This window comes from Ips typographus, linkage group LG1 (genome assembly GCF_016097725.1).
Source record: "Ips typographus isolate SLU linkage group LG1, UJ_Ityp_2.0, whole genome shotgun sequence".
Classification (NCBI taxonomy): Eukaryota; Metazoa; Arthropoda; class Insecta; order Coleoptera; family Curculionidae; genus Ips; species Ips typographus.
Window position 1 is genome coordinate 20,436,889 of NC_138422.1, and position 27,197 is coordinate 20,464,085.

General features: G+C 34.3%; 2 protein-coding genes across 3 annotated transcripts in view; one reads left to right on the plus strand and one right to left on the minus strand.

The window, feature by feature from the left end:
* Positions 1-27,197, plus strand: part of Hel89B (histone acetyltransferase 1) — an 88,536-nt gene that overhangs the window by 4,185 nt on the left and 57,154 nt on the right. Inside the window, exons 2-7 of the mRNA XM_081993493.1 lie at positions 4,544-4,642; positions 4,701-4,945; positions 25,908-26,051; positions 26,109-26,281; positions 26,335-26,527; positions 26,595-26,767. Coding sequence (XP_081849619.1) covers positions 4,629-4,642; positions 4,701-4,945; positions 25,908-26,051; positions 26,109-26,281; positions 26,335-26,527; positions 26,595-26,767 — 942 coding nt within the window. The 5' untranslated portion in view covers positions 4,544-4,628. The remainder of the gene's footprint in view (positions 1-4,543; positions 4,643-4,700; positions 4,946-25,907; positions 26,052-26,108; positions 26,282-26,334; positions 26,528-26,594; positions 26,768-27,197) is intronic.
* Positions 6,176-14,219, minus strand: LOC145738625 (uncharacterized). Of its 2 annotated transcripts, XM_081993523.1 has the most exons (7): positions 8,573-14,219; positions 8,338-8,518; positions 7,952-8,276; positions 7,456-7,776; positions 7,239-7,397; positions 7,026-7,185; positions 6,176-6,972 (listed from the first exon to the last, which is right to left on the minus strand). In XM_081993523.1, exons 1-6 carry the CDS (start codon positions 8,690-8,692, stop codon positions 7,053-7,055), a joined length of 1,239 nt encoding a protein of 412 aa, XP_081849649.1. In that variant the 5' UTR covers positions 8,693-14,219; the 3' UTR covers positions 6,176-6,972; positions 7,026-7,052. The 2 variants fall into 2 exon arrangements, with proteins under 2 accessions (XP_081849649.1, XP_081849641.1); XM_081993515.1 differs by having other exon boundaries at positions 6,176-7,185; positions 8,573-14,216.

Below are 27,197 nucleotides of genomic sequence, written 5' to 3' on the forward strand. Positions count from 1 at the left end.
GACAAAAGCAGTCACAATTATTACACCAACTGACTTCGCAAGCCAATAATAACAATATGTCCTTATACAATCAAGTCAATGTCAATACTTTAATAATACATATTCTCTTAAATGTTGTTTAAATTTATCTAGGTTTTCGCAAATTTTAATATTAACAGGTAGACAATTAAACTCATACAGACCTCTGCATAAAACAGTGCTGGCTAATGATTCCGTATTACATTTGTTAGTTAAAACAAAATCGTTTTTGTTCCTTGTGTTATAATTATGCACGTCACTAAAGTTAGTTGCTTTGCCACACAGGTAAGATGGTAATAATTTGTTTTTAATTTTATAAATAAACACAAATGTATTAAATACGGTTTTTTGTTTTACCGTTAAGAAATCTAACACATTTAACATGATTTTAATCGGCGTGTACCGGTTGCTTTTAAGAATTATACGCATTGCTCTATTTTGTATGGTCTGTAAATCATTTAAAATATATGCCGGCAAATTGTAAAAAAGTGTACTACAGAACTCTAAGTGTGGCGCCGCTATGCTGTTATACAATAATAACTTAGTGCTTACAGATAAATTTCTCCCAACCCTTGCTATAAAATTAACCTTTTTTGAAAATTTTCTTGTTATGTACAGTGCATGTTCGTAAAATGTCAAATTGGCGTCAAAGATCACTCCTAAATACTTAATTTGCTTATCATACGATATTTGTTGATTTCTTAAACTAATATGTACATTACTTATGTCTAGTTTAGACAGTAAATGTTGTTTTCCAAAAACACAAAATTTAGTTTTATTTACATTTACACTTAGACTATTACTACAAAGCCATTTGCTTAAACTGTTAATGTCATAATTTATATAATCTTGCAACTGACTTATGTTTGGTCCACAGATGTAAATCATGGTATCATCTGCAAATAGTTCGATTTTCGTGTACTTTACTGTCTTAACAATATCATTTATATATAAAAGAAAGAGAAATGGACCGAGAACAGTACCTTGTGGTACACCATTATTTATTACAATGCAATCAGATGTGCTATTTTTAAATTTTACAGTTTGTGTTCTATTATGCAGGTAAGATTGAAACCATTTTAATACAGTGCCTTTGAAACCCATTTTATTCATTTTCTTAATCAAAGTATCTCTATTTATCGTTTCAAATGCCCTTTTGAAATCCAAAAACACTGCTAGTACATAATTATTTTTGTCAATGCTCTTACGGAATTCGTCACAAATATTTATAATTACTGTCTCACATGAATGTCCCTGGCGAAAGCCTGATTGATTACTTACAAGTATGTTATTTTCACTAAAAAAGTTTTGGACTTGTTCTTTTACTACCATTTCTAATAGTTTTTCGTACACTGGTACTTTATTTATAGGTCTAAAATCAGAGCATAAATTCGAGTTTGTCACTTTGGGAATCGGCACAATTGTTGAGCATTTCCATAACTCCGGAAACACCCCACTTGAAAGTGATGCATTTATCACATCTAAAATCCTATTTGCAGCTACGTCCATGACATCCTTAAATACTTTGGTTGATATTCCATTTTCATCTCCTCCGACTTGTTTCATAAGTTTAATATGCTTTTTTAGGTCTGCCATAGAAATTTGTTTAAACACATCAATAGATGATTTATTTCCAGAAACAATCTCGGTTACATCTTCTAAATGTGCATTTGATGGGATTCCATTAATTATATCTGCAACACTGTTCACAAAGTATTTGTTAAATTGATTTGCTATACATGACCTATCTACAATTGCACCTCCCTCAAATTTTATTAAGTCTGGCAAAGACGGATTTTTTTCTGGAAGTAGAGTCTTCAAATGTTTCCAAAGTTCATACGCATTATGTTTATTGTTATCTATCTTGTTTATATAGAATTTGTTTTTTTCAATATTAATTTGTTTGATAATTTTATTTCTGATGAATTTATATTCATTCCAAGTATTGTTGCTTTTGCTTAAGATTGCTCTTTTATACAAAACGTCTCTATCTCTCATCATACTTTTAATATCATTAGTAGTAGTAAAGTAATGTACCTATAAAGTAAAGTAATGTAAAGTAATATACCTATTTCATATTTGTTAAATAAAGATATAATAAAAAGAAACTTTGTCAATATGGACATAACAGGCTATGTAGGTACCATACCACATTTATAATGTTTGTACAAAATGTTACACTGGCTATATACATTGTTAAAATCATATTACCCTAAATGAAAGTTGTAAAGTTTAGGTATTTTTACATATCCATGTAGTCATCCAGAGTAGGTATATGGTTCTAGGTTAATAAGTAATTTTCTCGGTAATTTTTTAGTTTTTTTGTTGCATTATGTTGGCCACTTAGTGCAAGCGGAAATCGACCTTAATGATTTTATTTCTACAGTTATGCTTTGGCTCTAGATTTGACAATCACTGTGCTAGGTTTGTGGTAAATATAAGGGCCGAACCTGATAAATTAAAAAAAAACTAAAAAAAAAATTGCGTAGTAACAGTCAAAGAAAACAGTAAGTTAGCTTTGGAAAAATTATTTTTTTAGTAAGTAATCTAATACAAACTTATCTTAATGTTGAACAGAGAATCAAAGTTATAAGAATAAGGAGTGTTTCATTTGAAAAACTAGACTTTCATCTGTCCTTTTTTAGAACTGATTCTTTGAGTCCATTTTTTGATTACCCTGTATCATATATTTTGACATTTTTCGGCACCCAACTCTTGGAACAAACTTTGTTTAACACGACAAAACACAAAAGCCAAGAAAAAAGTTTTCCACTACTAACATTATAAACATACCATTATTGATTGATTAGTAACTTGAGAAATAAGTTTTCTCTACCTTAAAATGGTCATTGTTGTTGACCTAGGACAAAAATAGAGTCTAATCTTTAGTTCTAGTCTGGCACACCCACAACAAAAAAGGAAATATTATTGACCTAGGTAAATAATAATGTCAATGTTTATTAAGACATATAAAATATACTTGACTTGACAGAGCATTCAGAAGCCCACAGAGGGTGCTGTACGCAGGTGTATTTACATCAAGGTATCTTTGAGGTTGCAGAAAACCAAACAAAATTGTGTAAACAAATCTAAGGTATAGTAACTGGAGGCAAACTCCGTAACGATGTAGGAAATAGAAAACGCATCGAGAGAGACAAGAAAGAAAAGGTTTTTCTACTGTTTTCTATCACATTCGGCTAAGTTCGTCAACAGAAAATGGGAAAATTATATGTCCCAAAAACATCGACTAATTTTTAGTAATAAATCTAGGGCTTTTACTGGTTTTGTCCTATTAAGGGTTAATGACAAGTATCAATGGCATTAATTTGAATAATTCTACGTTTTTTACTTTCTTTCTCAGTAATTAATCCTGGATTTCAAAGTATGTTTATGCCAGACTATAAAGGCTTTCAGGGCCGGTCAAAACTGAAATATGAAAGTTATCCGGGCTTATAAGCCGTGGTCCTTTGATAATCTCCGCCAACGTCAATTCCATTGAACCACAGCTTATAAGCCCGGATAACTATCATATTTCAGTTATGTTTATGTCATTATGAAATAGTTTGTTTCCTTGCCATTATTGTTGTTGGTTTTATTTATTATAGTTGTCTTTTCAATTTTTTGTTTTCTATTTACTATTAGGTTTCTTATTTTCTTGTTAGACCATTAATTTTGTTCTGTTGTAAACATGCTACCAATTTTTATGCATTTTGTTAAGCAAATAGAAGATAATCTTGACATACGGTCAATAAAAGCTTTTGTCCAAACCTTGGTTAATAATATACTATTGATATTAAATTTATTGGATTCAATTTACAATGTTACCATCGATTTACCACGTAAAACATGGTCCACGTTTAACAGAATCAGAACTCAACATGGCAGATGTGCCTACTCTTTACACAAATGGGGCAAGGAACCATCTCTTTGTGATTGCGGAGAAATCCAGACCATTAGATATATCACAGAAGAATGTACCATACGATCATATAATGGTAGACCAGAAGACTTCCTGATGGAAACCCCCAAGTCGATAGACTACATAAGTAGACTAGATGTTCGTTTGTAACCTTTGATAACACGTTTAATACTATTTTATGTTCTATGTTGTATTGAAATTCTATATTCTAGTAATGTTTTACATTTTTGAATGTGTCTAATAGCCATAAGATAAATAAATAAATAAATATATTAAATTAAAATTGTTTAGGAGACTGAAAATGTCAAATTTTACATAAAACGGTAAATATCACCTTACAAGTTTCAATGTGATATTTCTATTTGTTATCACATCGAAACTTATAAGGTGATATTTACCATTTTATGTTAAACGTATAAGGTAAGCTAATTTTTGTGGTGAGTCTTAGTTTTTTTTTGTCTCTGATTGGCCATCACTGCCAAAGTGACAAATAAAGAAGCAAAGGTCATATTTAAAACCTTTACCTGTTTGCAATTTTGCATATACAGGTTTTTTTAAAGGACTATAAATTAAAATACTGAAAACAAAATATTTTTCTTGTTTTAGTAATGTTCACATAACTCAAAAGCATGCTGCATCCGCTATTCATCAAATACATTGGGATTATAAAAGTTAGAGGAATTTATACGCAATGACTTCAAGCAGGTAAACTATTCATGAAACTAAAACTACTAGTTTAATGGAAATAAAACTAACATTGTAGATTAGATCGTTTGTTTGTTCTTCTTGAAACTGGAAGTTCGTCAGTCACTAGATCGGCAGCGGCAAAACAACTAGGCGAAGTACAACGGTTACATCCCCATGAACTCAATACTTTGCTGTCTCGCACAGCGACTTATCTGAAATCCACCAATTGGGAGACTAGAATTGCTGCCAGTGAAGCTGTTAGAGCAATTGTTAGTAATGTACCACCTTGGAATCCCACTGGAATACCTGACGTCAAGAAAGGTAAGTTGTTTGTTTCGCATGAAATGAATACAAAAACCCTTTGTTTAGAATGTTTTTTGACATTCTAATAATTTAGGTCGTATTTTTTTAAATAAAAAAATACTGCGGCGTTTAAATTTTAATACTCGGTAATCTGCGACTTTATCTACGTGCTTAATCAAACATTTTTACCACACAGAATGTTTGTATGTGAAGAATGTGGGATTTTTTATTTAAATAATGCATCAGATTTCAAAAATGTATGCTAGGTATTGTTTGCTAACAAATATTTTAAACGGTATTTTTTATGTTCTATGCAGTCTACAGTAATTATGGTTTTAAAGGAGTATAATTTCACTTGTTTGGTTGCCATACTAATTTTGCATAATGTAGAGGTTTTTATTTTGTATACCATTTGGTAACCCGATCTTCTAATAGTCTGACCTGTTGCATTTGCTGTGGGAAAACATAGAACTAAGTAGGTATACATGTGTGGAAAATCTAAAACTGGCCATAGGAAATCCATGTAACAGACGAAGAAACATTGCTAATTAATGCACGAGACAAGGATGGAAGACTAGTCAAAAAAATAAGGCCGCATTCGTTTTCAAGCTCCATGTAGCGAGCAGAGCGTTTTTGACGTCACGATGACGTAATTTGACAGTTGGTTAAATTATGCTTTTTGTTAAATTACGTCATCGTGACGTCAAAAACGCGCTGTTCGCTCCATGGAGCTTGAAAACGAATGAGGCCTAAGTTAGCCATGAATTTTGTCGCGGCGTTGTCATGTTGTCACTAGCTTACGTTTACCTAAACTCGTCGAATATAGTGATTAACCTGAAAATTCAAATGGTGTTTTTTGATGATGATGTCTGTTTATTTATGATTTCTGCTGTGTAAATCATACCGCCAACTGACCAATCACATTTGACCACTATTGCCAACCTAATTCACAATCACTCCTAGTTTTTAAATAGACTATACTTAATTATGCTAATATGACTATCTTGAGTCCAATCAAATCATTTTGATGGTTAGACATTTTTTTAATTAAATTAAGTTAAAAAAATACAAAAAACCGAGAAGCAAAGAAATTTTTTTAGCAGGAAATTTCTAAACCTCTAACCAGATAAACAAAAAACTAGATAAAATCCACAAAAGCTGAACTGTCCCAAAACAATCTAAACTGTTAAAAATCAGGGATAATGTTGTTACTGGATACTGAGTACAGGTTAAAGCAACAGGTTTCAATGAAGATAAAACAACAACTAACTTTATTAATAAGAATATAAACGGGGTCAGTGCATAGCACTTGACGCTAACACTAACAGATGGCGCCAAATACATTAATACATGTAAATATGGATTTCAAACTATTTATATTTACAACACCCCCACTAGTTTGAAATTCCAGGTTACAATTTACATATATGGTCGAGGGCACTAATGAGAGCAATGCACGTCATTGACGTTTAACGCGCCACGTTGCCAAATGTTTAGTTTCTTCATTAAAACCTGAACTTTACATAAATTTTGTTTTTATTTACTTCATATATAGAAGTTGAGGCAATTTTTAACAGATAATTTTGAATAACATTATTAGTCAATATTCAGGTTTATTTCCTAATCCTTTTGAAAATTGCTAAAACTATCGTGTGCTTCTAAAAGCAAAATCAAAAAAATTATTTAAATTTAATATTCTAATTAAAAGTTATTATCTTAGAACTAACAATTATTATACTACTTATGCAAATAAGTAATAATTAAAAAATATTTTAACTTGAATGTGCAATATAGCAATGTTAACAAGCAGATCTAATATCTAATTATTTTAGTTTAAAGTGCGTCTCTCTTTATTGAATCAGTGTCATCCCAAAAAAAATCCGTTTATGGTTTTCCTTCCTTGTAATAGGTCAAAGCAGTGTCTCAGGTCCATTTGTAAACAATAAAAGTTATGTAGATGTAAGTAACAAAAAAATCTGTTCTTTTTTACTTACGCATTTTTAACTCTTACATTTTTAAAATACATGTGCAATTTACTTAATAACCTAAAAATAGAAATATTATCCTCACTGCTTGAATCATCCTGTTGGTCGTCTACACATATAATCAGTGGTTGTATTTCTTCTTAGTCCATAACCTGCTCTCTATTGTACCATTTCATAATTTCTTCCTCTGTATGACGAATACTATTTTTCCATACGGCTGGTGTCACGGTTGTTAAAGCTTCCTTCCACATATTAAGAGCGTTATCAATAGATCTGAAACATCATGGCTGGTAATACTAGTCCTAGAGACTGTAGACAAATTTTACCTGCCATCCCTGCCAATATGCATATTATAGTAGTTTTTGGACACTCCCCATATCAGTTTAATTGCATTGAAAATGCAGTGATATGGGGGTAAACGAAGAATTGTATAACCATGTTGCTCTGCTATCTGGTCAATAAGGTATAGCTTCTGAGGTTTGTTCCTATAAATACTTAATTTAAGCAACTGAACAGGTGAATGAATGGTTATCAACATCTCACCGCTTTACCAGTCCTAATAATTCATTTTTAAAGGCATCTGGGTTAAAATTGACGTTCTCACTTCTTAACCATTCCTGTATACTTGCTTTATTCCAACTGCTGTTTGGAATTTTTTTGATTAATTGATTGTGGTAGGGTGCATTATCCAAAACAATAGCGGAAGGCTGGGTTAAACTTGGCATCAATTGTTCTTGAAACCATTTTAGAACATTTTCCTGGTTCATCTCACCATGATAATCCCCAGACTGGCTCTTTGAAGCAAATATGAGCTCAGCACCCGGAATAAATCCATTTTCATTACCCGCATGAAGAATAATGAATCTAAATGTTCCGGTAGCATTAGTTTCAACATCTAATACATAAATCATAATTTCCAAATGGGATTCTGACAAAAAGCATCAAGATTAGTATCATGCAAAATTAAAAACAAAAAGATAAGCATTTTCTAAAAAAATATACTTAAATTTTGACTTAAAGAGTTTTGCTTGTAGCTAACCTTTTGTCATCTACCCTGGTGCTCTTCACACTATGTTTGCTTTCATCCTGCCAGGAATGGCCTGGGGTCCCATTTTGGAATATCCATGTCTCATCTATAAAAACAAATTGATAGAGATTTTGTTGCTTTATTTCTACATACCTGCGTAAGAATTGAATTCTTTTAAAAGCTATATCAGGAAGTTCCATTAATCTTCTTCGGGGGCAATCTCTTAACCACTTAAACCCAATTTTATGTAGCACTTTACACAATGATTTTAATCCGCCAACAAAAATTTCTTTACTCCTTAACTTTTCATAAATACTTTCTCTGGTTATGTGTTCTTCTACAAAAAAGTGTTACCAAAACATTAATGAACAGGACATAAAATAAAAAAAACAACTTACTTTGTTCATACATCTCATATATGGAGTTGCGAATAGCTGCAACATCAATATTGGCAATGTCCGTAATAGACTTTGGCCTACCTGGACTTTTCTTTGGTGAACTTAATGGAATGCCTTGCTTGACTTTCTGTGATATAGCACTTACTGTAGAAACACCAAGCCCAAGTGCTTCAGCTACACGCTAAAAATACTGTTGGTAAACAAAAATACTCTATTGCAATAATTTTAGTTTTACTTCTCTCACAGCAGCCAAATGGATAAAAGGATCTCCGTGATCACGTTTACGTTCAAAAAATGATAATAAAGCAGCGACAAGCTGCTGGCTTTGTTTATTTAAAGCCATGTTTATTAACATCGAACACCAAAATAATAAGTAATATTAATCTGACACACACTAACGAACTAAATAACTATTAAACCGTAAAAACACTTGAATAATATGCGATATATCCACAAAATTCTCAAGTTTGTTAAAATTAGTTGTCTCTCTGTAAGCAGTTTTTAGTCAAATCATTTGTGCAAGTCATCAACAACAAAAACAAAAACAGCAAACAGTCAAGCAATCTGGCAACAACGCACACAAATCGTTAAACGCCGAGATCGAGAAAGTCAGGTTTGTATCAGAATTGCATTCATTTAATAAGCGCGTGTTAGAAAGAGAGCGCTACAGGTCGCAACTAATCGCTAAGAAATACGAATGCATTTTCAAAACGTCAAACTCTTTGTCAAATTTGTAGTGCTTATTACCTCCTAAAGCTTTTGTAAAAATGTCAGCAGGCATTTCATCCGTTTGCAAATACTGGACAGAAATTAACCCCTTTTCCACTACTTTCCTAACAAAATGATGACATACATCTATATGCTTAGAGCGTTTGTGGAAAACTGGATTTGATGAAAGCTTTAGAGCACTTTGGTTATCGCAATACAGTTTTACACATTCATAAAAACTTGTTAACTCACCTAAAAGATTTTTTAAGTAAATGGCCTACTTTGTGGTTTCTGACAAGGCCATGTACTCCGCCTCTGTACTGGAGAGTGCTACCGTTTTCTGTTTAGTACTTTCCCATGACACTAATGAGTTGGAAAGAGAAAAACAAAAACCTGTATATGACCTTTTGTCTGACTTATTACTACCCCAATCTGCGTCTACAAACCCTTGTAAAAATCCTGAACCCTTTTGAAATTTTAAGCCAGAATCCCTAGTTTTTTTTAAATACTTTAACAATCTTTTTGCGTATTCCCAATGAGAATTGTCATAACAGTTGTTAAATTGACTAAGGTTACTTACACTATAAGAAATGTCAGGTCTTGTCATTAAAGCTAGATACATTAGGCTGCCAATCGACTGTTGATATGGCGCAGAAATACAATATTCTGCCTTAATGAAGCTTAAATTCTTCTCCATTGGAGTATCCAAACTTGGACAACAATAAATCAATATATTGACTCTGATTTAAAGTCACAGTCTGTTTCTCTTTATCAAAACAAATGGTCATGCCTAATATTTGTTTTGCTTGCCCTAGATCCTTTAATTTAAAGTGCTTTCTTAACTCCAGGGTTAAATTAACTTTCTCAAGTATATCACTATAAAAAATAAAAAAGTCATCAACATATAAGGCTATTACAGTTACTGAATTATCTCTCAATCTTCTCAACACATCCTCTACCTTTTTATACCAGACACAGATTGCCTTATTTAACTTTAAAACTTTATCTTCCTTGCCTGTTTCAATGAATCCCTCTGGCTGTCGCATAAAAACACCATGCAAGAAAGGTGTGGTGACATCCAAGTGAGAAACATTCAAACCAATATCGACACTTTAAGCTATTAATAATCGAAGTATTGAGTGCCTAACCACAGGCGAAAAGGTTTCATTATAATCGATACCCGCTTGTTGAGTGAAACCTGTATTATTGCTAGCTTGCAATAAAAGACAAAGCACATTTCTAACTAAACAGGCTTTAATATCAAAGAATAAACATCCTCCATCTAACTTCCCAGTCCAGCCACTCCCGCGTATCCAATATCCCCCTGACATGACAACTGTCACTAGTGACATAAGTCACTAGTAGGAATGTGTGCTGAACTAACAACATATAATACATCCTTCCACTTTAAAATAAAACTAACTACAACAGAAAACCAATTTATAGATTTAAACGTGAAGGAGCCTTAATATGGCGACCACTTCTAGTTACTACTTTAGAATACGTGGTATTCACTGGACTAGATGTTGACTGAAAATGGTTATTATTATCACTAAGATTACAATGGCTTAATGATGTACTTGCTGGCACAACCTCTTCATCCAATGAAGTGTTTCTAGGATGGCTCCTAACAGCAATACTGGGAGACAGATCATCATCACCATTCAAAAGATCATAGCCAGGCTTACATTCATTTCTAGACTCTCTTAGATCAAACCTGTTTCGTCTTACAGTATTACCTGAGCCATCCTTTACAAAGATCATCGAGCACCTGCGCAGGTTCCCACCACTTATTGACATGATTATATATGTTAATGTTCTGGCCCTGTTTTAACACAGTTGCCTTCCTGGCTGTCTTATTATAATATGTTTTATTGATATCTGACCTATGCTGTAAGCTATTGCCTACCTCACTAAATAAAGATGGCTTCAGTAAGTCAGCTGAAATAGGCACTTTAGTTTTGCAAATTCGGCTCATTAAAAGCTGCCCAGGAGAACAATTAATAGACTTCAAAGGGGTATTTCTATATTGAAGCAAAGCATCAAAAATATCTTTACCTTCCTCTACACTTTTTTTAAGAAGCAACTTTTCTATGCCAACTGCCTTTTCCGCTAGCTCATTAGATTTTGGGTAGTTGGGAGAACGAGTAACAATTTCAAAATTCCAGTCTTTAGCAAATTCTTGCATGGTCATACTATTAAAGGGAATATTATCACATATCACTAAATCAGGGCATCCAAACTTTGAAAAGATAGATTTAAGTTTTAAAATGACCTGACTACTGGACTTATCTTTTAACAGAACCACCTCTAACCAGTTTGAATATGCGTCCATTAACACTAAGTATGGGTGTCCAGCATACGAGAAAATGTCAATTCCAACTCTTTCCCAGGGCCTTTCAGGCACAGGAAATGGATGTAAAAACTCTTTCACATTTTTTCTAGCATACTTTTCACAAATATGGCATTTTTTATAAAATCTTGAATTTGTTGGCTCATAGAAGGCCAATAAAAGATTCCCTGAGCTTAACTACTTTTTAACTAAACTTAACTTTTTCAATTCCTAAGTGTCCTTTATGTAATTTTTGTAGCATAGCTGGGCGTAAGGAATCAGGAACAACAATTTTGTTCTTAAAAAATAGAACATCATTGCAAACCAACAGCTCATCTTTAAGTTTATAGTAATTTCTAAGGTGACAAGGAATTTTATTCTTATCTGGCCAGCCAGACAACAATACAACATCATTCTCAGTGGCCTTCTTGAATTCATTTTTTTTAACTTCAGACATAGGCAAATTATTTATTAACATATGTACAACAAATTCCAATTCTGAGTCAGTCTTACCATCATTAGGTTTTATTAAAAACGCTCTAGACAAAGTGTCTGCAATATACAAGTATTTTCCAGGTTTGTATGTCACGTTTAAGTCATATTTCAATAAACGCAATAACATGCGCTGTAAATCTTTTTTGAAAATAGAAACAAGAGGCTTGTGATCACTGCAAATTTTGTCAACCCCATATATAAAATAATGAAACCTGTCACATGCAAATTGGATAGCTAAGGTCTCCTTCTCAATTTGAGCATATTTAACCTCGCTTTTATTCAAACTTCTAGACGCGAAAATTATAGGGTGCCCATTTTGAAGAAGACAGGCACCAAGTCCATCACAAGATGCATCAGTCTCTATTTCGATCGGAAGAGAAGGATTGAAAAAAGACAACACTGGAGAGTGTGTTAACAGATGCTTTAACTGATTCAGTGATTCAGTGTGCTTCCCAGTCCATGACCATACAACATCAAGACGTGTCAAATTTCTTAAAGGCGCGGTAACTTTTGACAAATTAGGGATAAATTTGCCCAAAAATTTTGCCATCCTTAATAATCTCAAAACATCACTTTTTTGTTTGGGCAGAGGCATATCAATAATTGCTTCAATATGCGACTCCTGTGGCTATATGCCATCTTTTGAAAAAATCTGCCCCATATATCTAACTTCATTCAATTTAAACTGCATTTTTGATTCATTAAACTTAACATTATATTTTGTAGCACGGTCTAAAACCAATGCCAAATTTGCATCATGCTCCTGCTCTGTAGCCCCAGTGACAATAATGTCATCAAAATAAATTCCGACACCCTCAATATCACCAAATAACTCATAATTTTTCCTCTGGAAAACCTCAGGCGCCGACCTTATTCCAAAAGGCATTCTTAAAAACTGATAGCGACCAAAAGGAGTTACGTGCAGTAATCAACACTATCCTCTGAAATTCTGACCTGAAAATAGCCATCCTTCATATCCACAACTGTAAAATATGACTTATTGCTCAGCCTACTAGCAATTTCATCAGCTGTTGGAATAAGAAAGTGTTCTCTTTGTATGACATCATTTAAATATTTGGGATCTAAGCATAATCTCAAATCAGAATTTTTCTTTTCAATTATAACAAGTGGGTTAAGCCACTCGGTTGGTTTTTCAACCTTTCTAATGATACCCAACTTTTCTAAACTCTCTAACTTATCTTTAACTCTAGAATGCAGGGCATGGGGAATTCTTCGAATAGGCTGTACATGAGGTACTGCATCTGCTTTTAAAATTATTCTATGACTTGTTGGAAACTGTCCAAGTCCCTCAAAAACATGCACATACAAACTCAAAATTTGATCTTTAGACATTAAAGAATCAACACGCCTAATTAGATCTAAAGCAAGACAACCTGGCAAGCCCAATAGAGGTGGTTGCCCTGGATTATTAACCACTACAAATTCAACTTTTGCATTTCAACAATCCATTGCAATTTTCCCTAAAGGCTTAATCTTAAAATTAGAATCTCCATAGGCTACTAGGGTTACATTTGTGTTTTGCAAATGATCTACACAACCTAACTTAACAAAGTGACTATGAGGCAAAACATTTACCTCGGCTCCAGAATCCAGCTTAAAACTAATCTCCTTACCCCTAATATTCAGTTTTTGCATCCACGAAGTTCCATTTGTTTAGAGATCTCTTTACCCTTGCCACTATTCACAGAACCTACTGCCTTTAGTTCACTCACAAAAAATTCATCACTTTCCTCAGAACCATCAGTCTCTGCTTTCACTTCGTGTACCTTTCTTGGCTTTCCACTTCTGGAGTCACTCTTCTGTTCTACCTGCACTGAATTCTGTACCTTTCTTTTACAGACAGATGCAAAGTGATTTTTCTTTTTACAAAATGCCCACTCCTTGCCATATGCGGGACATTTTCCTCTTGCATGTCTGAAACTGCAGAAATGACAGACATTGTATGTCAAAAACTTGCCTGCAGTGACATTTTGGGATTTCTCTCTCTTGAGTTCATTGACATTCATTTCATTTTGAAGAGCTTTTGACTGAGTCTTGCTCGATTCCACAGTCCTACAGAAATTTAAGGCCTTTTGGAGAGATAACTCAGGCTCTTTCAAAAGCCTTTCTTGTGTAGTTTTATCCAGCACTCCTATCACTATTCTGTCTCGAACCATATCATCCTGATCTGGATAACTTGTTGACTTGACTGCTTTTTTCAACTCAGTTACAAATGAGTCAAACACCTGTCCCTCCTTTTGAACAATACTATTGAATTTAAATCGTTCAAAAATTATATTCCTTTTTGGACAACAGTAGTCATCAAAACGCTGCAAAACCACATTAATCTTTTTCCTATCCACCTCAGATAATCCAAATGTGTTAAACAAATCCAGGCCGTCATCCCCTATGAGGTTAAGTAACACAGCTACTTGCTTTTCCTCGCCTTTTTCACTCAAATCCGTAGCAGCCAAAAACACCTCAAATTTCTGCTTAAACCGAGACCAATTGTCTGAAATATTACCTTCTAAATATAGAGGCTCTGGAGGTCTAAATACAGATTCTATTATTGCTTAATGCCAAGTACTTTCATTCACGTGGTGCTCCCTTGGGCCTTGAATGGTCCAAACCAATTGTGATCTTTATAATCACAACACCACACCTCAATAATCTTGACTCAACAGAACCAATTTCAGCTCTAGCCAGTTCATACACCTGACACCATGTATTATTGCTAGCTTGCAATAAAAGACAAAGCACATTTCTAAATAAACAGGCTTTAATATCAACGAATAAACATCCTCCATCTAACTTCCCAGTCCAGCCACTCCCGCGTATCCGACATCCCCCTGACATGACAACTGTCACCAGTAGGAATGTGTGCTGAACTAACAACATATAATACAAAACCTTTTGCAACTAACCTGGCACGGTAAGTTTTTCTGTTTTCACTATCAAGCTTCACTTTAAATACCCACTTACACTCTACGATGGTACTAGAATCCGGAGGATCCACCATCTCCCATGTGTCAGCCAGCGACTGCATCTCATCAAACATGGCCTGCTTCCAACTACTGCTGTCTGGCCTGGACAAAGCGTCTGCAACTGACACTGGCACATCCGCACAGATGCTATAGCTCTCAGCTTTAGGAGTGGTTGCTGGAACTTTACTGAGATAAGTGAAGTTTAAGTCTGTAAATCTCTTCTCCTTCTTTTGCCTCTCGGATCGCCTTAGGCACTGTTTATCATTGGTAGTCTGAATGGGTACATCAGGTATGTAATCCTCATCATCTAAAATGTTACCTGTCACTTCAGGCTCCTCCTCTTTATTTAGCATTGAGTCATCTTCAATGTGGGTAATACTCTCAACCCCCACACTTGATCTGGTTCTTCTGTTTCATAGAAGGAAATTTTATTAAGTTTTTTTGAGTTAAGATCTTCGTAAAAAACAACATCTCTGGCAACAGTTACAACATTACTGGTAGGATTATAGATTCTATATCCCTTGATATTTTCAGAATATCTCATACAAATATTCTTACTGGACTTTTTATCAAACTTTAGTCGTTTCTGTTTAGGGACATGTACCATCACTTTAGTACCAAAAATCCTTAGTCCTGAAACGTCTGGTTGTCTTCCATGCCACATCTCAAAAGGTGTTTTGTTTCCTAGACCACTTGTAATACCTATTTGTAATACCTATTTCTTAAATAATTTGACGTATTTACTGCTTCAGCCCAAAAACATTTTGGCAAGCCAGCATCAAATAGCAGACATCTTGCCTTTTCAACAATTGTTCGATTTAGTCTTTCTGCAAGGCCATTCTGCTGTGGAGTATAAGCATTACTAGCCTGATAAATTATGCCATAATGATTCAAAAAATCTTCAGAATCAATGCTGCAAAACTCACCACCTTGGTCAGTACGAAAGATTTAAATTTTCTTGTTCTATATGTTGGTTTGTTTTTTATTTTTGTTTTTGTTGTCCCAACAAACCTTTTTTGTGTGAGACAGAAGACCCAATAAACAAAGAAAAAGTGATTTAAATTGTTTACAAAATTTTAAAGCTTCATTTTTTGCACTCAAAAGGTATACAAATGGCATTCTGCTATAGTCATTAACAAAAAGCAACAAATATTTTGTTCCACCAATGGATGTAACTTCCATGGGACCACAAATGTCACCATGAATCACTTCAAGAACATTAGTATTTTTTGTGATTGAGCTAGTAAAAGAAAGCCTTGTTTGCTTTCCTTCACAACACAAAATGCTAGGTTAAGCCTTTAACACAATCTTTCATCTTATTTAAATCATTAATGTTTAAATGTGCAAATCGCCTATGCCAGATTTCATAATTATCACAAGTGGTTAAGTTACATACCTCTTGCTTTAAATTAAGCTTGTAAACTCCATCTGCCAAGTTAGCAGTTGCCACCAAGTTCTTCTGGCCATTGTATATTGAACATCCATCATTATTGAACACAACTTGATTACTTGTGGCAATTAACTGGCTTACTGACAGGTGATTTGTGCTTAAACCTGGAAGACAGAGTACATTTTTGACTGTTATTGGGACACTCTTACCTTTACACGAGGTTGTAATGTCAATATCGCCTACAAAACTGACTGGAAGTTTTTGATGATTGGCTACAACAATTTCTGTTATGATAGGCTCTCTGATATTTCTGACCTAATCCTTGTTTGGACTCATGTGCTTACTTGCACCAGAATCCAAATAAAAATCGTATTTATTGTAATTCCCACTTAAAAACACAGCACTGAAAGCATATCTTTGATCGGTTTTTGGAATTTTTTATCTTTAAACTGCTTGGGACATTTTGACATAAAATGTCCAGTTTGTGTACAACGAAAACAGGTGATTTCTTTCATATTTTTTATTTTCTGTCTGTCATTATCATTGAGATTTTTGACAACGCGTCCTACAGCTCCACCTCCCGGTTTACCTCCGAAGTTCGCATGTTTTGTTGCGAGAGCATTCGATCTCTCACCGCTGGTGTGGCCCTCTGTCTGCATGTCCAGCAACTTGACTTTTACCGAGTCAGCCGTTATGGCTGAGACATTTTCAAAACGAGGTAGCCAACTCGGGTTGCTCTGCAACGTACTGCCCAAGAACTTAACAGTATTCCTTACTTCTAGATTGTGATCAGCTTTGCACACAAGATTTGAATTCTAAACATTAACTTTCGCTCTACTTGTCCCAAAGATCAGGGCATTTGTTTCTTTGGTATTAACTGCTAGCTTGTTCTTAGCAAACCACCTGTTGGCGCGCTGGGCCAAACTCGCTGCATCGTTCTTAACGGTATTTAGGCATTTTCTTGATATCAAAAAACTGGTGTCATCAACGTAGTTCGTCAAGGTAACTTCAGACTGAGACTGCAGCAGGTCTTCAATGTCATAAATGTAAATTAAAAATAGGAAAGGGCCCAGTATATTTCGTTGAGGAACTGCATGATTGATTTTGATTGACATTGACAAACTTTTGCTATGATTTAAAACCAGCAGATATGACTTGAGTTCTGTTAGACAAATATGATTGAATCAGTTTTAAAGAAGTTCCTGTTAACTCACAATTAATTAGTTTTTGTATCAAAATACCATGATTCAACACGTCTAACAAGTCATGAATTTCCAGAAATTCCATTAACGTGGCGAATATTACTCTCTTAAATACTTTCGAAAAAGAATGGTTTATCCTTAAAATAGACCTAGTGTAGGACATAATTCAACAAGTTTGAACTCAAAAAGTTGTCTACTAAAAGCCAGTAACACACAAGTAAACCTCAGTAGAAACTACGTCCCTCTACACAAAAGGCTACTCGAACTAACAAGTGACGTCAGCATCTCCATTTTAATTTTCAATCGATATATAAAGCGACCTCTGTCAACCGGGGCGGGCGGTACCACCTGTACGCCATAGTTCACTTGGTTTTCTCGTTTTCCCCTTTTTTGAATTGTGGTGGCGCGTAGATAGATGTCGCCACAGCGTCTGGTCTGTCGATTTGTTTGTCCCAAAAGCCCATCGCGACCTTCGCAGGGTCATAACAACCTTAAACGACCTAAGGGACGGTTCGGGGGGGCAACGACCATCAGTACCCCAACCCTGGTCAATCTTGGGGTCTTATATTTATTTTAATTTTACCTTTAACTCCCATATAAACTGCTCTTCAAAAAGAATGGGACAGCAAAATTTTTGCTCTTTTTTGAGCGGTTGCTTCTTCAAATTGATTTACTTGATTCTAATAATTTTTTTGAGGATTAAAAAGTATTTTCTTCATCTTTCTTTTGACCTAAATGATCTTTTTGAAAGGTGCCACGGATCCGAGTATACAGGGTGTGACTGAGGTGTAGTCAAAAAATAAAAAATTTGTTCTAACGCCATTTCTAGCAAAAACAATTTTTACGTTTTACAATAGCCTTAATCGAGTCTTGCGGTCAATATCTCTAAACGTTTTCGCCAGTTTGGCGATTAAAGGCCGTTTACAAAATTTATTGCAAAATTTTTAAAATGTGGTTACTTTTGATTCTCTTGTTTAAAATTAAACAATTTCTTTAGATCGTTTGTAGAAGAAGAGCGGTATTAGCAAGTTTACACTTAGAACTACCCAATTTAAGTAAAAAACATACACTGCGGGATACAGGGTGACCCAAAAAAAAATTTGAAAAGAAAATCATATGTTTTACCATAAATCTTAGCATGTTCAGTCATTTTAATGGAAAATAATGATATTGGATAGAGAAGCACACTATTTGTTTAGTAACCCAATTCATATCTCTAGACGTTTTCGCCAGTTTGGCGATTAAGGGGCGTTTCCGATATTTACTAATTAAAAAAAAAAAAAATGGTTCTTTTTAATTATCTAGTTTTAAATTCGAAATTATTGAATTTAAAACAAGATTAGCAAAATTACATTTCAATTCACCCATTTTAGGTGAACATTTATAAACCGCGAACCTTTATAAACAGAGTGGGTTAAAAAATCATACAAAAGATAAATCAAATGTTTTACCATACAAATAAAACATGTATCTTTATTCGGTAAATTTAATGGAAAATAATGGTTTTTAATTTAAAAAAAACCAAGTCCACAACATTCATATCCGATGACTTTGCGGGCTACAAACCCATTTGTTCTTAATACCTTGTCGGTCCCCCAGCAGTTTGTTGCAACTCCGCAGCAGTTTTTACTTAAATTGGGTAGTTTTAAGTGTAATTTTTCTAATCTCGTATTTCATTCGAAAAAGATCTAAAGAAATAAATTGTTAAATTTAAAACAAGGGAATTAAAAATAACCACATTTAAAAAAAAATCAATACATATTGTAAACGGCCCTTAATCGCCAAACTAGCGAAAACGTCTAGAGATATGAATTGGATTACTAAACAAATAGTGTGCTTCTCTATCCAATATCATTATTTTCCATTAAAATGACTGAACATGCTAAGATTTATGATAAAACATATGATTTTCTTTTCAAATTTTTTTTTGGGTCACCCTGTATCTCGCAGTGTATGTTTTTTACTTAAATTGGGTAGTTTTAAGTGTAAACTTGCTAATCCCGCTCTTCTTCCACAAAAGATCTAAAGAAATTGTTTAATTTTAAACAAGAGAATCAAAAGTAACCATATTTTAAAAATTTTGCAATAAATTTTGTAAACGGCTTTTAATCGCCAAACTGGCGAAAACGTTTAGAGATATTGACCGCAAGACTCGATTAAGGCTATTCTAAAACGTAAAAATTTTTTTTGCGAGAAATAGCGTTAGACCGAATTTTTCATTTTTTGACTACACCTACCTCAGTCACACTCTGTATACTCGAATCCGTGGCACCTTTCAAAAAGATCATTTAGGTCAAAAGAAAGAGGAAGAAAATACCTTTTAATCCTCAAAAAAATTATTAGAATCAAGTAAATCAATTTGAAGAAGCAGCCGCTCAAAAAAGAGCAAAAATTTTGCTGTCCCATTCTTTTTGACGAGCAGTTTATTAAAGTTTTAAATTTTTTATTTTCTAACTTTTAATTTTTAAGTGTCTCACATTTTAATTTGTAAAATAAGTATATTGTTTTAATGTGGAAGTCGTGGAAGTCTTGTGAGTGTCACTCAATGTGTTTTGGGGCCGATTGCGTGATGGTCTCCGGTTGGTTGGTCTCGATCTGACGAGTAAGTGGTTTTTAAATTTTTTTCCCTTTACCAACTTTACAACAGCAAGCACACCCCCTTTTTAAGCTGTCTCTTTCTCGGCAGATTAGAGTGCTGATGATGGCCTAAAAGGTCGAAACCGGTCCACTAAGGATTTAATAAACTAGTTGCACGAAGTATACCTACGTTTTTCTGAGACTCCCTGTGTTTTATGTCTTTGTTTTGCGCATGGAATTATCTATGTTTCTCTGTCAGTTACACGGATTTCCTATGGCCAATTTTAGATTTTCCACACCTGTATAAAGTGTCCCCAAAAATGTGTGGAAAAATGCTATCACAGTGTTCTTGAGGCATAAATATGTATCTAACTCAACTTACCTTAGTTTACAAGTGGATAATGAATGAGATACAGAGTGTCAAAAATACAATTTAGTTTCAGTTAATAATTTTCGTAATAATTAGCGTATAGCTTCAAAATTCGGATAGAGGAAATTTTGTGGCATGAATAATCAAAATCTAATTTAATTTTTATTTTCAACAATCCTGAATTATAGTTCTTGTCCTTTTTTGAATATGTGAATAACAAAATTTTTTTAATAATTAGTCTTCGTAACACACTTTCATTTTTTAAAAGAGTCATCATTTGTCAGCTGAATTTTAGTTAAGCAAATGTTTAAATTTAACTAATGGTTTAATAACCTTTAAAGTAATGTAGTATAATGTTTTAATGACAGCTCCAGTGTTAGACATATGCGACAATTTATAATATTTAGCATTTTGCTTATACTTTATCGAGCGGGATACATTTTATAAACAGTTAAATAGGCTAATAGGCATGCATCCGTCATATAAACATGATTTTACATTATGTGTCAAATAACACGCTTAAAAAACTGTTATATTATGCTCTGCGCAAGACAAAAGGGTAATAATTAAAAATAACTATTAATGTAACGGGATTATTATTGGATTTATAATAGTCGTGGATTCGGCTGTCGTATCGTCACCTAGCAATGTCCAAGACGGTATTAAATCGTTTAAAATGCGAAAACAAAATCAACAAAATTGTATGTCATTTAATTTTTGTTGTCCGCATTAAAATCTTTGATGTTAAAAGTGGCCTTTCTAATTGGAATTGGAGGAGCCTGCCGAACCAATGAACTAAGCAAGATGACCACGGAAGATGTTGACGTTTTAGAGGACAAGCTGATTGTTACTATTCCCGACTCCAAAACCCACAAGAAACGGACGCTCGCGATAGTATCTGAGGGCCTGTCAATCCTGTGCTTTTATTTAAAAAGTATGCAATGTTAAGGTCAGCCCATGTTACTCACCGAAGATTGTTTCTATCATATAGAAAAGGAAAATGTACAGTACAGCCCTGCGGCATTCATTAAGTAACTACGTCAAAAAATGTATCTTGCACTTGAAAATCTTAATGTGTATACTGGTCACTGCGTTAGAAGATCTTCGGAAAATTTTCTTGTTAATGCTGGAGGGGATATATTGGATTTACAAGAACTTGGTGGATGGGAATCAACGAAGATTGCTAGAGGGTATCTAGAAGAAAGTGTGTCCAAGAAAGTTTCCATTGCTCGCAAAATTCAAATCGGCGATGTCTCCGGCATTGGATTAAGCCCTAGGAAACCGGATGACATGGAAAGGAATGCATACTCGGCCATTAATCAGCCTTCAGAAGACATAAATATGATCGTGGACTCCAAAGGCAGTGGACTATCCGTTAAGTTTGAAAACTGTCAAAACATCGTTTTGAATATTCATGAAAAGTCGTTGTAATATGAATGTGATGTGATGTTGAACCTGTTGTCCTTCGTAACTAACGTATTATTAGTAACTAAGGTTTTATGAAGGAATTAGTACATTTATGATGTTGATAATTATTAATTACGATTGCGCTGCCTAACGTTAGTATTTAGTTCTCTTCATTTTGACATCAATCAACGCAATGTGTTGCATTTGATTTTTTTGATTGTAACGCTAAAATAGTAGGTCTTTGTAAAAGCGCCAGCTGTCGACGAAAGGAAACAACTTTAGACAATAATTTATAGTGTATTTCGTGAACAGAGCTGCTTTTTCAATGGTGCCAAACTCAATCCTCTACAACAAAAGGTTTCGAACTTCGAGCAAAAAGAATCAGGAGGTAGCAAATACCCCGTTTGTGCATTAAGCGACCGAGACGGAAGTAGCCATCATTGTCCCCCACATTCACATACTGCGCAATTGAATGAAACTTCCGAAGTTAGTCGTAAAACAGTTTTGTTTATACCTATTTGGTGGTATGTGAAGTTAGCTAAAAACCACAAAGATTTGTTGTTTTTGTTTGTTTTGCTTTTCGGTCCAATAAAGGTTAATTTTTGCAAACAAATTAGTCGAATTATTATTGACGAGTGGATTTGTCAATAATGGGCAACAGCAGATTGATTATCGTTACTGATTTTCTGACAGTTTACGGCCGCCATACTGAACGATTTTTGTCCCCCTCTTTGATTGCTATTGCTCCTTTCTGCTATATTTTTTTATTCATTGGTTTCGAAGTTATTGGCGTTTCGCCAAAGCTCGCAGCGCCAGTTGAACTAAAGCCGGACGACCCGTTCCTAACTTCTTTATGAATAATATTTTAAACATAGTTATTACATTATGTTCCGTACTAGCGTTGCACTAGTTTCCCCCAAGATGTTAACAATTATACTTAGGTAAACAAGACTGGTAAATCAGGAGTATAAATTCAGCTTGGAATCACGTACAACTCACCAAACTTTGAGGTCCTCCCAACGGGGATATCACTGATCTCTGGGTTAGTCTGGGTACGCTTCTTGCGTAACGAAAAGCATTAGGTGTCCAAGTGCCACACCGGAGAATCAGCCCTAGCAAAGGAAATAGTGTGGGCGTGCAGCAATAGTTGCAGTACCTACTTACCTTCCTTTGCTAGTACCACAGCGTCTTTACCGGCCCGGTGAATGCCCTCGGACAATAGTCTAGTCGCTATGCCGTCTTGGCAATCTGGGGGTAAAAACATTGTACTGTTGCCTTAAATTTCCAAAATAAAGTGGGTTACCTGTGGAATCCTGAGTTTTCTTCCCTCTGAGCTACCCTTTAACGTGACACTGTCGTTTCATATTTATGAAACCAGTGCTAAATTCCTAACCAAAATCAATGTAAACAAAGGGAGAAATGACAGCTGGAATGCCCCAAAATGTTTTCAAAACTGATCACCAGAGGCAGTATCTCTTATCTTGAAACGCCAATAGTAGTTTCTTTTAAGCAAATTTTGACTTACCCTCACCACTTACTTCAAGAGGTAAAGAAAAAAGGTTTAAACCAAAGTTCTATCTGTTAAACGTAGCTTGCAAGTATTTTCCAAATGCTATTGTATATGAAATTTTAGAGGTCTACCACTTTTTTGAATTATATAATAACTTGTTAGTACGCTTTCTTGTGTGGACATTTTCCGAAATTCGATTCTTTCGAACCCTTTTTTATTAATGATCGACCGATATGAAATTTTGGGCCGATACCGATAATCGGCCAATACCGGTAATTCTCCAGCTGTTTTCTTTTCTACTCCAGAAAAATGTTTTTTTCTGTGGTTTTTACCATCAGCACACATAATTTTTTGGAGAACCTAAAGAGTTTGCAAGAGAAGGTTTTAGCTCCATGGAAGCAAGTATTTATAGGCTGGAACAGCTAAAAGTTTAACCTTTTTACATGATAATCTATGACCATGGCATTACTGCGCTGATCGTTTCGTCGCCATTGCACTGTTGTGTTTTGAGTGACGCTTGTGCTTGACTGTTCTTTACCTCTGTGACTGTCTAAAGTCTAGAAAATTCTTGATTTTTAAGTGTGTTTGTAATGGAAAATATGTTTTTGTTTCTTAATTTAAGTTTGTAAAATTGTTTTGATATTTGACTTGACTTGTAAAATTGCTCTTGGCATGTACCTACTTCATTAATAAATATTATTTGATTGATTGACAGCTTATTTATTTATATACACAATTCCATTGTCACTATTTTTGAAATTAGACTTTTTTGTATAAATGCTAATGGTATAAACAAAAAGACAGACTTAAAGTAAATATGGGCGACATCTGTCAAAGTCAGGGGTTCTGGAATGGTCTAAAAAAGATATAATGATGATGATGATTGAATGTATGTCATATTAATTTATACATTTTTTGTATTGTTTTTTTTTACTTTTTGAATTTTACTTTTGTTTTATTAATATAAATTTCTTATTTTAACCTTTAAAAATTGATTTTCAATTACATATATTACTTTTTTACCATACAATAATTATAAAAACTATAAACAGCATCCAGGCCGATATTTTATACGTACAGGGTGTCCCAATAAGCCGTGGATGCGGCTGTTTCTCGGAAACTATACGTAGTATGGCTACAAGATTTTTTTTTATTAGTAAATGTGGCCAAGAGAAAATACTGAAAATAATTTTCAGCTTTCTAAATCCCCCGCTAAGGGGCGTTTCGATATCACTAAAATGAAAAATGTCCAAAAACTCTGAAAATTGAAATGGAAAGGTATACTAAAATCTCTTAAAAGTAATCCCCTATTCTCTACGAAGAATTTTCCTATTTAACTTTTTTTTCTATCTCTTCAAATTAAGCGGTGGGAGTAGACCAAAGTTTGCATTGAAAGAAATGAAATGTCTCGAAACTTCGTTTTTGCGGCATTTTAGAGAACATTTTCTGTCCTGTTGAGTGTCCCAAAACAATGTTCCATTTAGTTGTCGGTCTTTTCGATAGAGGGCGTTTTTACAAAAATATCTAAGATCAAAAATCAAATGCAATGGTATAGCTTCCTACTACTTATTCCATAAGCAATCAGATTATCTATCGATGTGAAAAAAATATATATTTTTTTTTGTTGTCTGAATCAAAACGGAATTGCGTGTTCTAATGACTGCCATAATAACCAAACCCTATGCAACCTATAGCATTCTAATTTGATTAATAATGTAATGTTATCCTTAACGATTTTTCAATAATATCTCGTGTTACAAAAGAGATGAGTACTGCAGTTTTCACACAACGATAGATAATTTGATTGCTTATGGAATAGGTAATAGGAAGCTATACCATTGCATTTGATTTTTTCGAGATATCTATGATGAAAGTGCAATTTTTGTAAAAACGCCCTCTATCGAAAGACCGAAAACTAAATGGAACATTGTTTTGGGACCCTTTACAGGACAGTAAATGCTCTTTAAAATGCCGCAAAAACAAAGTCTCTACAACTAGCCCTTTTCGAGATATTTCATTTATTTCAAAGCAGCCTTTGGACTACTCCCACCACTTTATTTGAAGAGATAGAAAAAAAAAGTTAAATAGGAAAGTTCTTCGTAGAGAATAGGGGATTACTTTTATGAGATTTTTACTATACCTTTCCATTTCAATTTTCAGAGTTTTTGAATATTTTTCGTTTTAGTGGTATCGAAACGCCCTTTAGCGGTGGAAAGGTAAAAATTATTTTCAGTATTTTCTTTTGGCCACATTTACTAATAAAAAAAAAATCTTGTAGCCATATTACGTATAGTTTACGAGGACCAGCCGCGTGCACGGCTTATTGGGACATACAGTGAACATTGAAAAATGTATTCACAAGGCATGATTAAAATTTCAGATCCAAAAAACTATCCCTGCAGTATTGTCTATAATTTAAATCTGCCTTCACCTTGATACTTCTAATAAGAAAGACTACATCTGTAACAAATAAAAACTCAACTTTGGCCGCGGTCATAATCTTACTTTTTTCAGCCCTTTATACGTGAATAACTATTAATTGACTGAAAGTTTGTTAAAGCACAATAATTTAATAATATTAAATTGATCTTTTAGAAGAGATGGATTGTTCAGGAGTGGCATGTGCTGGAGGACGCCTTAGGTTTGATCAGTTTGATATATCTCGTGTATTGGCCAACAGTTCGCATTTAATGGCATCAGAAGGCAAAGAGTTCGATCTTGAAGACGATTCAGCATTAGGTAAAGTTCATTAATGTCTCAAATTGCTGAGATCGTAAATGTAAATTATTGATACAGGCTTAGACTCGAAAGAAAAAATGGCTAGGCAAAGACAGTTACTAAACTGTAAACTAGGTTTAGATGTGGCAGCTAAGTTTGGTATGGACACTTCTTCTTTATTTTCTAATGATGATTTGATTGCAAATATGGAAAAACCGGAATGTGCGGATCGAGTATGCAGTAATTTGAAGGTTTGTGTTATAGAATTTCATCCAGTTTGGCTAGATTTAAAGTATATTTGTAGAGACCAATCGAAGAAGTAATAGGAAGTGAAGGTTTAAGCTGTAGAGAAATGAATAGAGCTAAACGAAAAGCCAGACAGGCAGGAAATAAACAAAAATCACGCGATACTGACGATAACAATACACACAATGGTATGGATGATGTGGAGAAGAAAATCAAAATCGAGGTTAAGGAAGAGAGTACATCGTCGTGTGGTACAGCTATTATTGCTTTATATTATTTTGTATTTTTTATCAATGTATTAATATATAACTATTACAGAAATGGAAACTGGTGATAGTGATTGGCCCCTGGATTGGTTTTGTGACCAACTAACTCAAGATCTTTTCAACTCCAGTTGGGAAACCAGGCATGGAGCGGCAACTGCGCTACGAGAAATTCTGAGCCTTCATGGTAGGGGCGCTGGAAGAGCTGCATACTTACCATCTTCGCAGGTATTTAAGTTTTGCACTACACCATTTTTACATGCTAGTAGCAAATTGTCATATCGATTTTGGTATTCAGAATAAGGCACATTAATATCTATCTATCTATCAATGCAAACCAAGCGCGCCAAAACGACAAATTTCGGTTCAAGTGTCTTGTGAGATTCACAAGGCAAGTTTCAATTCGGCCGCGTTTGATGCTTGTGATGTCTTTTTTAGTGTGTTTATTAATTCTCTATTTGCTTGTTTCTCATTTATTATTGAAGGTAAAAGATGAGTCAACACTAAATGGTGTCAGAGTGCACAAGATCCACTCAGTTGACAGCAGTAGCCTAATTCTTGAAAGCAGGGAACGGAATTCTCAAGAGAAGTATTGGTAGAATGTGACAGAAAAAGCTGACAATGACGGGTTCCTGTCACATTCTACAGAGTTTTCTCT